Source organism: Elephas maximus, chromosome 2, assembly GCF_024166365.1.
Source record: "Elephas maximus indicus isolate mEleMax1 chromosome 2, mEleMax1 primary haplotype, whole genome shotgun sequence".
Lineage (NCBI taxonomy): Eukaryota > Metazoa > Chordata > Mammalia > Proboscidea > Elephantidae > Elephas > Elephas maximus.
In genome coordinates this window covers 193,356,523-193,370,612 of record NC_064820.1, presented here as the reverse complement: position 1 = coordinate 193,370,612, position 14,090 = coordinate 193,356,523, and the positions used below count along the sequence as shown (strand labels likewise).

The 14,090-nt window shown below is 40.9% G+C and overlaps 1 protein-coding gene across 2 annotated transcripts in view; it reads right to left on the bottom strand.

Moving 5' to 3' along the window:
* Positions 1-11,189, bottom strand: part of C2H5orf47 (chromosome 2 C5orf47 homolog) — a 62,725-nt gene extending 51,536 nt beyond the window's left edge. For both annotated transcript variants that reach the window (XM_049874347.1, XM_049874346.1), the window contains exon 1: positions 10,823-11,189. In XM_049874347.1, coding sequence (XP_049730304.1) covers positions 10,823-11,147 — 325 coding nt within the window. In that variant the 5' untranslated portion in view covers positions 11,148-11,189. The remainder of the gene's footprint in view (positions 1-10,822) is intronic.
* Between the last annotated feature and the right edge of the window lie 2,901 nt (positions 11,190-14,090).

Here is a 14,090-nt window from a genome sequence, read left to right as displayed (position 1 = left end):
ATATGCAGACGTGACATAAAAACATACTCGTTTGGGAAACTGCTCTTCATTTATCCTTCCCTCTAAATGTCTACAGCCTTTGAAATACTATACTTACATCATTGCCAAATGTTTCCTGTTTGTGAGTCTTAACTGATCTAGATATATACTCTTTGAGGATAGGAATCATTCAAGTCTACCTGTAATTGCGGACTTGAACTATGACAAGAATACAGAGAAAGGGAAAAGATAAAATTATTTCTTCCACTTATTTTGTGTACACAACTGGGACCAGCTCATAGGTATGCAATGGATTTCATCCCAACCTGTATTTTAAACTCTCTCTAGTCCTTTCTCACACACCCTGACCCAGTCAAACTATCCTTCCAGTTCTTTCTTAACCACCATCCATCACTGATCTGTACTCAGTGCTTTACTCACTTTTTCCCCTTTTAATTCCTTCCCCTTATCTAGGCTCCATGTGTAAATCTCATTCTTTTGAAGGATGAATGCTTCTTCCATCACCATGAGCCTTCCCTGATGTGTTCATCCCCAAATTATTCACCATTTCCCGAGTATTTATTTGTACATCTACCATAGCACTCATCATCCTTCATTAATAAAAATTATGAATATATCTCCTGAGTTCTATGAGTCAGGGAGCCAGCCTGATGAGTCTTGTTTAAAATGTTAGAAGAGTTGCCTGACTGGCCTGCCCCTTGGACTCTGATCGCCAGCTCATTTTACAAACAGCTGACAAGTTTATCTTCCAGAAGTGCACCTGTCTCTGATAACTTTATTCCACCATTCAGAAATCTTCAGTGGCTAGAAAATGAGTCTCCAAGGTATTCTACAATCTGGCCAGGAACTTTTTTGTTGTTGTTGTTCATTTAATAAACATTGGTATTTGATGCATGTCCACTATGTGCTAGACACGAGCTGACCGCCCCCTTCCTTCAAGCACTCTCTGATCAACGTGCCAACATTTATTGAGCACTTCATCTGGACCACACTGTGCTAGGCATTCTGCATGCTTTACTTCATTTAATCCTCATGGCAACCCTTTAAGGCATGAATTATTAACCCCATTTTACAAATAAGAAAACTGAGAATCATAGTAGTTAACTAACTTGGCCAATATTACAGTGCTAATAAATGAAAGGGCCAGGATTATGTCTTCCTGACTTCAAAGCCAATGCTCTTAATAATCTCTACTGTACAACTAGCAATTTCTCCATTCATGCCCCTTGATCTTCTGCCGCTATGTCTCTTTTAACCCTTAATAATCAAGGCCCTACTCAGATCTCTCTCTTACAGCCCTCATATATACTAGCTTATATTCCCATTATGTGTGTACAAGTTCCTAGAGAGTAGACTATTTGCTTTATCCATCTGTGTCACTAGCACCTAACTAGAGCTCACAACACAGTAGATGTTCCCATAAAGAGCCAGCATAAGAATTTAATGAATATCTATTTAAAGTAATATTATGTTAAATACATTCAAGGCTGAGTAAAGCCTAAGCATTCAAGCACTTTCTGGCTTGACTTAAATGTAAGTCTACTCCAAAAGCCCCCTTCCTTGACTATATCCCTAGTTTCGCCAGCACAATGGGGGTCACCAAAGTTTTAGGCTCCATTATCTGCCCAGTTGCCGAGCATAGAAACTTCAGGCTTGGTCTCAACTCTTCCTTCTCCCTCTTTCAGTCTGTCACCCAATGCTGTCCATTTTGCCTCCATTGCCACTGCCTTAGTTCAGACCTTCCATCTCCCCACTCAACTACTGCAACTGCCTCATAACTGCTCTGTGGACTCCAATCTCTCCCATCCCCATACCCTCCCAGTTCTCCTCCCTCTCGATCTGATCTTGTCACTCTTGCCACAAACGAAGTGCAAAAAATTCAAAAATTTCAAAACCAAATTACAGAACAAATTGCATTATCATCATCTCCCACCCCAACAGAGCAGCCAACTGGAGGAAGGCCACCCTAGGTCAGCAGAGCCCAAAGTTACAAAAGCGGAAAGCTGGTTTCATAACCCCTGCTCTTTGCCACTGTTTTTTCCTAGTGTGTGTGGGTATCTCTGGCACTAATTCATGCACTCCTTTCCCCCGCTGATGTGCTTCTTTATCTATTTTTTACTGTTCTTCGCCTCCAATCACTGTCTCAGTGCTGGACTACTATTTGTCTCTGATCTTTAAGTGCTAAAGTAAAAACGACTCCTTCCAGGATCCACTTTGTTCTTTCTTCACTTCCTGTTCTCTTCCTTTCTTAAAGGCTAAGTCCTCCCTAGGCCCACCATCACCACACTCTCTTCTATTCCTAGTAATGCATTTTGTTATCTGTTTTTATTATTCAAATGGGCTGCAAATCCAGGGCTAAAGTATCTCATACAACTCCTGGGTTTTTCAACCACCAGCCCAGGGACCAAAAAAAAAGGAAAAAAAAATTTGAGGGCCTTTTAACAGTGGAGCTCCTAGAGGTGCACAGAGTCCAGAATAATGACCCTGCTTAATAAGCACCCCTGAAGGTTTCCCACTGTGGCTCATTTTCAGGAGTCAATCAAGTTATATGGAATACAGTTTCATGTTTCTAAAGTTTCAAAGTTGTTATTTATGCCTATGCAATGTTTTCAAATCACACAGGCTTTCATAATGCTTTCAACACTGCTGTGCTGTCAAACTATATGTGTACAACTCATTCATAACATGAACTTTAAAATGGAAATATAAATCTCTACTTCTGTGATGCACTCTAACCTGAAAACTTATAATTAGCAACCTACAAGCTGTTAGGAATGATAAGTCATGAGAAAGTTATTCAGAACACTTTCAATTTTAGAAATTGATAAACAGAAGAATGTAGTAACTTCTGGACGCTGGCATTGCGCCTGCACGCTATGATACAGATATTGTAACTCATAAATAGATGAGGGGTTTCTAAACTAGAAACAGAAATATTTGAAGCAGTGGCAATGATGTAACATATAGGTAAACCTCCCTAAATTGGCTTGCCACATATATGATATGATTAAAACCTCCCCAAGTTGACTTATTACACACGTGATATGACAGAAATCTCTCTAAGTTGCCTTGGCACATGCACAATATGATAAAGGAATTACAACATAAAATTATATTCTGTAAGGTGGTCTTAAGATACTAGGTGAGTCGTAAACAACCCTTGAATCTTAGACCTTAAAGAAAAAAAATATGACATGCTAGTCTTTGTTAAATATGACATCACCTAGCCCTTACTGAGCCAGGCCAAAGTTGAAAATTCACATCCTACACTGACTAGCAGCTCATGCTCTGAGAAGAATAAGGCAGAGGCAAGGAATCTTTAGTATCCGACTCTCTCCAAAAACCGAAAGTTTGCAGAGACTCAGCCATCCACCACTGACCTCAAACCCTAGCTACGGGGGACTACCACCCAGTTCAAGCCATGGTCAAGCCTTCCTCCCAAGAACCTCTTGTAAAACTTAAAAAGCCTGAAGTCTAAAGACTGGGACACTACCACTGAACTAACACTGTCAGTGTTAATTCCGATTCTCCACTGACAAGACGAATGTGTCAAGGTCTTACTTACATGCCTTGCCATGACTACCTTGCAATAAATGAGTTTTTGCATGACAAACTTGAGTATCTCTCTACTGATTTCTAAATTTCTAAGATTAAAAATCCTAAAGGGCAAAAGTAAATTCAGTTCTGAAAGGATACCAAGCAGGATATTTCTGTAATTTTCAAGCTGGGCTTTAGTCATTCCTGCCTCCAATCCAATCTCCCCTTATAGCATGAACTAACTCAATCTGACCCTATCACTTCTCTTTTCCCAACCTTTTCAATGGGGGACCTTCTGGGTAGCTGAAGACAATGGCAACTTCCCAAAATTTCATCCCCAGCTAATTCACAATTACAAAAATTCTATGCCAAACCACACTCTAAGTATTACTTAAAGGCAGAGAATGCTGAAACAAAATAGCTAAGTAGAATGAGAAAAATCATTAAATTGCAGAACTGTGATATCATATGTTTCTGCCCTACCCCAACAAAGGCTTTGTGGCCCTCAAAGGCAGATCAGGAAAAACTATGGGGAAGGAAAGGAGGGCCACTAGAAAAGGTGCCTGTGGGAAAGCTGGAGCTATCAACAGAAAGAGTAAATCTCCCTAAGTCTGAGAATAGAAACCCTGGTAGTGTAGTGGTTAAGAGCTATGGCGGGCTGCTAACCAAAAAGTTGGCAGTTTGAATCCACCAGGTGCTCCTTGAAAACCCTATGGGGCAGCTCTACCCTATTCTATAGGGTCAATATGAGTCGGAATCACTTGATTGCAACGGGTTTGGTTTCTTTTTGGTTAAGTCTGAAAATACTAAAAACTAACTGGGCAGATGAGAGCACAGACTACAGGAAAGGGATTTCAATATGCAATTTAAAGGGCCAGACACCACATAAAGTACCAGACACCCAATTTAATGGGGCAGACTCAGTTTAAAGGGGCAAGCATGATTTAAAGGGACAGTCTACCAACTGCACAGTTTGCGGGGGAGGGGGGCGAGAGAACAAAAAGCAAGGATCATAATTTAACATCAGTAAACATCCATTAAGTAGAAAATTCCAAACAAAACTCTCTAATCACAATGCAATAAAACTAGAGTATACTAGCAAAAACAAAAAAAACAGAAAGCCCCTGGAAATTTATAATATCTATTAAGCAACTTCAGGGTAAAAGGGGTAATACAAGCTGAAATTACAATGAAACACTACATATTAGAATCTATAGAGTATAAAGTAGTGATTAGATGAAAATTCATTGCCTTAAGCACATTTATCAATAAAAAGAATAAAAACTAATGAATTAGATTTCTTGTTCAAGAAAAGTACATAAAAAGTAAAACAAAAGAAAGCACGAGTAAGGAAATAATAAATATAAAAGCAAAAATTAATTAGGAAGAGATGAAAATAGATCTAATTAATAAATTAATCAAAATCTTGGGGTTTTATTAAAAAAATTAAAAAGCCACAAAACAGTGGCTAACTTAACAAGAAAAAGGGAGAAGGCACATAAATACAAAAAATGACATGAAAGGGGGAAAACAGCCATTGAAACATAAGAAATTTTTTTAATTATAATATACTACTTTGCAGACCTCTATGCAAATAAATTTGGAAACCTATATTTTCCATGCGGAAAATATTAAACGACGCAGGGACCATCAAAAGAAGATGGAAGGAATACACAGAGTCATTATACCAAAAAGAATTAGTCGATATTCAACCATTTCAAGAGGTGGCATATGATCAGGAACCGATGGTACTGAAGGAAGAAGTCCAAGCTGCTCTGAAGGCATTGGCAGAAAACAAGGCTCCAGGAATTGATGAAATATCAATTGAGATGTTTCAACAAACAGATGCAGCACTGGAGGTGCTCACTCGTCTACGCCAAGATATATGGAAGACAGCTTCCTGTCCAACTGACCGGAAGAGATCCATATTTATGCCTGTTCCCAAGAAAGGTGATCCAACCGAATGTGGAAGTTATAGAACAATATCATTAGTATCACACGCAAGCAAAATTTTGCTTAAGGACATTCAAAAATGGCTGCAGCAGTATATCGACAGGCAAGTGCCAGAAATTCAGGCTGGTTTCAGAAGAGGACGTAGAACCAGGGATATCACTGGTGATGTCAGATGGATCCTGGCTGAAAGCAGAGAGTACCAGAAGGATGTTTACCTGTCTTTTATTGACTATGCAAAGGCATTCAACTGTGTGGATCATAACAAACTATAGATAACACTGCGAAGAATGGGAATTCCAGAACACTTAATTGTGCTCATAAAGAACCTGTACATAGATCAAGAGACGGTTGTTCAGACAGAACAAGGGGATACTGATTGGTTTAAAGTCAGGAAAGGTGTGCGTCAGGGTTGTATTCTTTCACCATACCTATAATTTTTTTTTTTTTTTAATTTAATCTGTATGCTGAGGAAATAATACGAGAAGCTGGACTATGTGAAGAAGAACGGGGCATCAGGATTGGAGGAAGACTCATTAACCTGCGTTATGCAGATGACACAACCTTGCTTGCTGAAAGTGATGAGGACCTGAGGCACTTACTAATGAAGATCAAAGACCACACCCTTCAGTATGGATTGCACCTCAACATAAAGAAAACAAAAATCCCCACAACTGGACCAGTGAGCAACATCATGATAAACGGAGAAAAGATTGAAGTTGTCAAGGATTTCATTATACTTGGATCCAAAATCAACACCCATGGAAGCAGCAGTCAAGAAATCAAAAGACGCATTGCATTGGGTAAATCTGCTGCAAAGGACCTGTTTGACGTGTTGAAGAGCAAAGATGTCACCCTGAAGACTAAGGTGCGCCTGACCCAAGCCATGGTATTTTCAATCATGTCATATGCATGTGAAAGCTGGACAATGAATACGGAAGACCGAAGAAGAGTTGATGCCTTTGAATTGTGGTGTTGGCGAAGAATATTAAATATACCATGGACTGCCAAAAGAACAAACAAATCTGTCTTGGAAGAAGTGCAGCCAGTATGCTCCTTAGAGGCAAGTATGACGAGACTGCAACTTACATACTTTGGACATGTAGTCAGGTGGGATCAATCCCTGGAGAAGGACATCATGCTTGGCACAGTACAGGGTCAGCGGAAAAGAGGAAGACTCTCAATGAGATGGATTGACACAGTGGCTGCAACAATGGGATCCAGCATAACAACGATTGTAAGGATGGTACAGGACCGGGCAGTGTTTCGTTCTGTTGTGCACAGAGTCGCGATGAGTCGGAATTGACTCAACAGCACCTAAAACAACAACATATGAAACGTATAATTTCCTAGGAAAATACAGATGATCAAAACTGACCCACTAAAATTAGAAAACTTAAAGAAACCAATTTCCATAGGATACAGAGAGAAAATTACTAAAGACTGTCCGACAAAAAGCACTAGGCTCAGATGGTGTCACAGAAGAAATTTACCAAACCTTTAAAGAGCAGATAGTCCCAAATGTCCTATAAATTATTCCAGATTATTGAAAAGGACGAAAAAGTTCCTAACTCCTTTTAATGAAGTAAATATAACATTGATACTTAAACCAGATAAAGAAGAACAAAGAAAAATTTAAGACCAATTTCTTTTATGAATATCAAACCCTTTGCCGTCGAGTTGATTCCGACTCATAGTGACCCTATCGGACAGAGTAGAACTGCCCCATAGTTTCCAAGGAGTGCCTGGCAGATTCCAACTGTCGACCTCTTGGTTAGCAGCCATAGTATTTAACCACTAAGCCACCAAGGTTTCCCTCTTATGAATACTGATGCAAAAATTCTAAACAAATGATTAGCAAACAGAATCCAACACTATCTTAAGAAAATCCTACACCATAATCAAGAGGGATTTATTCCAGAAATGCAAGGTTGGTTCAGTATTAGGAAATCCACTTATATCACACACCGTATCAATAAATCTAAGAAAAAATATTATTGTCTCTGGAGAGCTGAGAAAGCCTTTGACAAAATTCAACATCCATTTGTGATAAAAACATTGAATAAAATAAAAATTGAGAAATACATTCTTAGTATTTTAAGTATATATATAAGCCTTACTCCAAAAGCCAGTAACACTAGGAGCACTTCCACTAAGATCAGGAACAAGGCAAGGATGCCCAATATCTCCACAACTAGTCGACATTGTACTCAAGGTACTAGCCAATGCAATTAGCCAAAATAAATCAATTGGAGGCATAAGAATGGGTAAAGATGAAATAAAAACTATTATTTGCAAATGATGTAATAAATAGGATACCTGGAAAATCATGAGAATCAATGATAAAACTAACTGTAACAATAGAAGAATTCAGTGAATTAACAGGATCTAAAATTTTAACATTTTTTAATTAACATACAAAATAGGCTAAGTGAAAGAAGCCAGTCACAAAAGACCGCATATTGTATGAGCGTAATGCAATAAAATTAATTAACTAGCAAAAAAAAAATTCCCGGTCACAAAAATACCACATATTGTATGGTTTCATTTATACGAAATGTCCAGAATATGAAAATGTATAGAGGCAAAAAGTAGATTAGTGGCTTCTTCAGGCTGAAATGGGAGTTGTAATGAGGGGAACAGAGTGGCTGTAATGGATATGGGGTTTCCTTTTGGGGTGATGAAAATGTTCTAAATTGACTGTGGTGATTATTGCACAACTCTGTGAATATACTAAAAGCCACTGAATTGTGTACTTTAAATGAACAAACTGTATGGATTGTGAATTATATCTCAACAAAGCAGTTATAAAAAATAGCAAAGGAGGAGGGATGGACCCTCAAAAGGGACGCAGGACTTTTTGGGGTGATAGAAATGTTCTATATTTTAATGTGGTGGTAATTACTAGGGTATATAAATTAGTCAAACCTCATCAAAATGTATGCAAATTAATCCTCAATAAAGTTGATCTTTTTGAAAATCAATAGTCTTCATATATACCAACAGTAAGCATTTAGAGAACATAATGGAAGAGGAAATCCCATTTACAACAGCACAGAAGATTAAATACCTGGAAATAAATTTATCAAGAAATATGAAAAACCTATACGAGGTAAATTTTTGAATTTAAAACATTTCTGAAAGACACAAAGCAGACTGAACAAATGGAAAGACATCCTCAATTCTTAGATAAAGGTATCTGAGTAACACAAACAATTTGTGGCCACAGAAAAAAAAGGCCTGGCAATCTGCTTCGGTAAAGATTACAGTCAAGAAAACCCTGTATCTCACAGTTCTGAGTAGAACTGGGGTTGCCATGAGTCGAAGTCTACACAACAGCAACAGGTTTAGGCTTTTCTGGTATTCATAGATAGGGTGAATCAACAATTTAAAGACGTTAGTGCCCCTTAAGTTAATTTTAAAATTCAGTGAATTTCAATGAACACACCAACAAGCTATTTTATGGAGTCAGATAAATACTAAAATTTGGAACTAAAATGATTTGCATATTAACTTTTCAGTGAAGAACCCAAGCAGACACCAAACTTAACCAAACTATAAGGTTCACATCATCAGTAAGATATATCGATATCCTAAACCCCTTGATATGATACACTGAGAAAGGTACCTTTTCGTGGTATTCTTGCTAAAACTGCAAAACTTCATTCCAATTATGAGAAATCAGACAAACTCAAATTGAAGTACATACTACAAAATAACTGATCAGACTCTTCAAAAGTTTCAAAGAAAGACTGAGAAACTGTTACAGACTGGAGGAAGCTAAGGAGAAATAACAACAAAATACAATGTGGGATCCTGGATAGGATCCAGGAATAGAAAAAGGACATTACTGGAAAAACTGGTGAAAATCAAGTAAGATTTATGGTTTTGTTAATAATACTGTAGCAATGTTAATTTCCTGCTTTTAATAATTGTAGGATGGTTATGTAAGTTGTTAACATTAAAGGAAGTAAGATGAGGAATATAAAGAAACTCCCTGTATTATTTTTATAACTTCCCTTCTATAAGTGTAAAATAAGTCAAAATTTAAAATAAAAAAATAACAATGATGCTGCTTCATCCTCTTAGGATGAGGGAAACTTCTTGGCAAGAAATGTGAAGACACCAAAGTCTTCAATGCCTCACTTCTTCCCAACGGCCCCATCTGAAGTTTGTGACTTTCACACATTTTCTATATTTAGAATACCCTTCCCCTGACAAATCCTATTTTTTGTTCTTGACTCAATCCCACAGTATCTCTCTGGTGGTAGTGTCAGCTTCCTCTGCACTCTTCAACTTCTGATCAGTGCTCTCAGGACTCTTGTACTTTGTACAAATCCCTGCTCTATAAAAGTACTAGCCATCCAGCACTCCACTCTCTAAAAAGCCATTGTCACTGTTGTGTGGGTTCCTACTCATGGTGACCTCACGTGTTTCAGAGTAGAACTATGCTCCACAGGTTTTCCAATGGCTGATTTTTCAAAAATAGATCACCAGGCCTTTCTTTCAAGGCACCTCTGGGTAGATTCAAACCCCCAACCTTTCAGTTAGTAGCTGAACACTTAATCATTTGCACCACCCAGGGACCTCTTTCCCCACTCTCTACTCTTGTTCATTATAATCAACCCCTGAACCCTAGTCATTAGCCCACAATCATGGAGGCTTTAGCATCTGGCTCACAATCTTCTCCATGCTAAGGCCCCCATCATGCTGGACGGGGGGTCTTAAATGGCTCCATCCACTGACCTCTCAGATCTGTTCCTTATCTCAAATGACCTTCATTTCCACTACAGCAATCCTTTCCCAGGGCACACAGCCTGAAATGAATTCAAGAGCTTATCTTTCCACCCTTGGCACATGGTCTAGAACTTAGACTGACAGAGAGCTAAGCCTGGCTGGCAGCCTAACAGGAAGGCAGGTTGACTGGATGACTAGAAGGCTAGCTGGTGGTCTTTGCGACCCACTCACTGCCAGGTCGGGTGGACGGCTGGCAGGACGGTTTTAGCTGAAATGAGGCCTGCTGAAGCTGAAAAACTGGCTAACTGGCAAGAAGTCTGGGAGGCTGACAGGGAGGCCAAGTGAGAGCGGGAAGGAAGGCTGAAAGGGAGGCTCGGCAAGGCCTAGTAGCTGACTGACAGGAAGGTTGCCTCCAGCGGCACGACACCAAGCAAGATGGCTGACGCAGGGAACGCCAACAGGAAGGCCGGACTGGAGGGCTGAAAGGCTGACTGACGCGAAGGCAGTCTGGCTGACAGGAATCCCGCCTGACTGTGGGGGGAGGTTCCGGGCATCGGTCTCCACCACCCATCCCGAGCGTCCTATCCCGCCGCACCACCTGCACGCGCCGCCGGCCTGGAGCCGCTCTGCGCCCTCGACGCCCTCTGCTGCGGAGAGGCTGAGGCCGCGGCGGCGGCCGCGGGAGCCCAGGGACCCGCGCCAGGGGGCAGCTCCGCGACGGAGCTCAGCTCCCCGCCGCCCGGGGCTCCCGCCTCCGCCGCCCGCGGCTCCTCCTGGCTGCAGCCGGCCCCGAGCCCGGGGCACCCACGGCCCCGCGCCCGGCGGCCGCCCAGCTGCAGGACGCCGCCACACTGGTGCGAGCCGAAGCGGGTCACATAGACGAAGCGGGCCAGGCCCAGCTCCCGCTCTCGTCCTGCCGACATCGCAGCCTCTCCCCCAACTGCTGCGGGCGTGCCCTCAGGTCCCCGCCGGGCGCGACGAGAACGCGGGTGGGGGAGGGGCCGCGAGCGGGAGGCCCACGGGGGGCGGGGCGGAGCGAAGTGGGGGCCGGACTGCCGTGCGGGAGGGGGTGAGGAAGTGGGCGAGTGAGGAGGTCCAGGAGGCCAGGTCATCCTGGGGCTGTGTGGAGGGGCAGGGAGGTAGGAGGGGAGTCGGGAGTGCACCACTCTGCAGGGAGGAGCTAGGAGGAAAAGGGAGAGCAGGAGGTTACTCGTCTGAGGGGGGTGACGGACCACTCTTTACCAAAGTGGAATGAGGATTTGGGCACCAGATCACTTGAGGGGGAGCAGATCTTGAGGGGGCAGACCCCTCCAAGGAAAAGAGCTGAAGGAGAGGGCGGAGAAAGGACCCAGGTCACTGGGGTGCACCTCCCTGTGGTTAGGTGTGGCACTAGCCATGGATCTGACGGGCCTGGAGGGTCGCTATGAGTCCCAGTTGACTATGGCAACGGGTTTTTTGTTTGTTTGTTTTGGTTTGGAGTGTCAGAGTCGAAATCCGACTGAAAGGCAATGGGTTTGATTTTGGTTTTGGAGTGTCAGCAGGGTGAAGTTGGGGGCTTCTGGAAGAAGATAGAAAGAATCCATTGCTGCAGAGGGTTCTGTTGTTGTTAGGTGCCATCTAGTTTGTTCCAACTTATAACGATCCCTATGTGGAACAGAACGAAACCCTGCGCAGTCTTGTGCCATCCTCACAATTTTTATGCTTAAACCCACTGTTGAAGCCACTGTGTCAATCCATCTTGTTTATGGTCTTCCTCTTTTTCACTGACTCTCTACCAAGCATGATGTCCTTCTCCAGGGACTGATCCCTTCTGACAACATGTCCAAAATATATGAGATGTAGTCTTGCCACCTTTGCTTCTAAGGAGCATTCTGGCTGTACTTCTTCCAAGACAAATTTGTTCATTCTTTTGGCAGTCCATCCCAGAAACCCAGTGCCATCGAGTCGATTCCAACTCATAGTGACCCTATAGGATAGAGTAGAACTGCCCCATAGAGTTTCCAAGGAGCACCTGGCAGATTCAAACTGCTGACCCTTTGGTTAGCAACCGTGGCACTTAACCACTACTTCACCAGGGTTTCCTTGGCAGTCCATATTCAATATTCTTCCCCAACAGTGCCGTTCAAAGGTGTCAATTCTTCAGTCTTGTTTATTCATCGTCCAGCTTTCACGTGCATTGGAGGTGACTGAAAACATCATGGCTTGGGTCAGGCGCATATTAGTCTTCAAGGTGACATCTTTGCTTTTCAACATTTTAAGGAGGTCTTTTGCAGCAGGTTTGCCCAATGCAACACGTCTTTTCATTTCCTGACTGCTGCTTCCATGGCTGCTGCTTCCATGGGTGTTGATTGTGGATCCAAGTAAAATGAAATCCTTGACAACGTCAGTCTTTTCCCTGTTTATCATGATGTTGCTTATTGGTCCCATTATGAGGATTTTTGTTCTCTTTGTTGAGGTGTAATCCCTACTGAAGGCTGTGGTCTTTGATCTCCATCAATAAGTGCTTCAAGTCCTCTTCACTTTCAGCAAGGAAGATTGTGTCATCTGCATAACGCTTGTTTGATTTCGTGACTGCTGCTTCCCTGGGTGTTGATTGTGGATCCTAGTTAAAATGAAATCCTTGACAACTTCAGCTTTAGTAGCTACTGACAAACAGGTATCCAAAGTGGTTGTACCAATTTATACCCCCACCACAGAAGTATGAGAATTCCAGTTACTCTACCTGTTCACCATAACTTAGCATTGTCAGTCTCCACTTTAGCTATTCTGATGGATGTGCATTTTTATTGTAATTTGCATCTTCCTGATGACTAATGAAGTTGAACTCAATGGCCATTTGAATATCCTCTTTTGTGTTTAAACCTCTTATCTAATTATGGGGTCTCATCTTTTTCTAATTCATTAAGAGGAGTTCTTTATATATTCTGTATGTCAGTCATTTGTCAGTTGTATGTATTACAAATTTCTTTCACCTGTAGTTCACCCTTTTACCCTCTCAATGAAGTCTCGTTAGATAAGTGTTTTATAAATAGATCAATCTTTTTTCTCTAGAATTACACTTTTTTTGTGTTGGTTTAATAAATCTTTGCCTATTCCAAGATATTCTGTTATCTTCTTAAACTTTTATTGTTTTATTTTCCTATTTAAATCTTCAGTCCACCTGGAATTGATTTTAATGAATGGTTTGATGTAAGGTGTCAAAATTGATTATTTTTTTCCATATGGATATCCAGTTTTCTTTGGCTAATGCCTCCAAAACAATGTTGAATACAAATGATGATAGTGAACATCCTTGTCTTGCTTCTGACCTCAAACGAAAGTTTCAATATATCACGATTAAGTATAATGTTTGCTGTAGGTTTGTTTTTTGTCATTTCCTTCATCAGATTAAAGAATTTCCTTTCTATTCTTATTTTGCCAAGAGTTTTTAATAATCAGTGGGTGTTAAATTTTATCCAGTGCTTTTACTGTATCTATTGAGATGCCTATATGATTTTATCTATTTATTCTATAAATGCAATGAATTACATTGATTGACTTCTAATAGTAAACCAACCCGGCATTCTGGATAAGTTTTACTTGCTTATGACGTATATGGTATATATCTCTGGATTTGATTTGTTAATGTTTTATTTAGGAATTTTACATCTATGTTTATGAGAGAAAATGGCCTACAATTTCTTCCTTGTTTATTTGGTAGAATTCACTGATGAAGACATCTAGGAATGGAGTTTTCTTTTTGAGAAAATTTTTAGTAGTCATAGGATTATTTGGATTTTTTATTTCTTTTGGGGTCAGCTTCAGTAAGTTGTGTTTTCTAGGAATCTGTCCATTCCCTTTATATTTTAAAATTCAGTGGCAAAAAT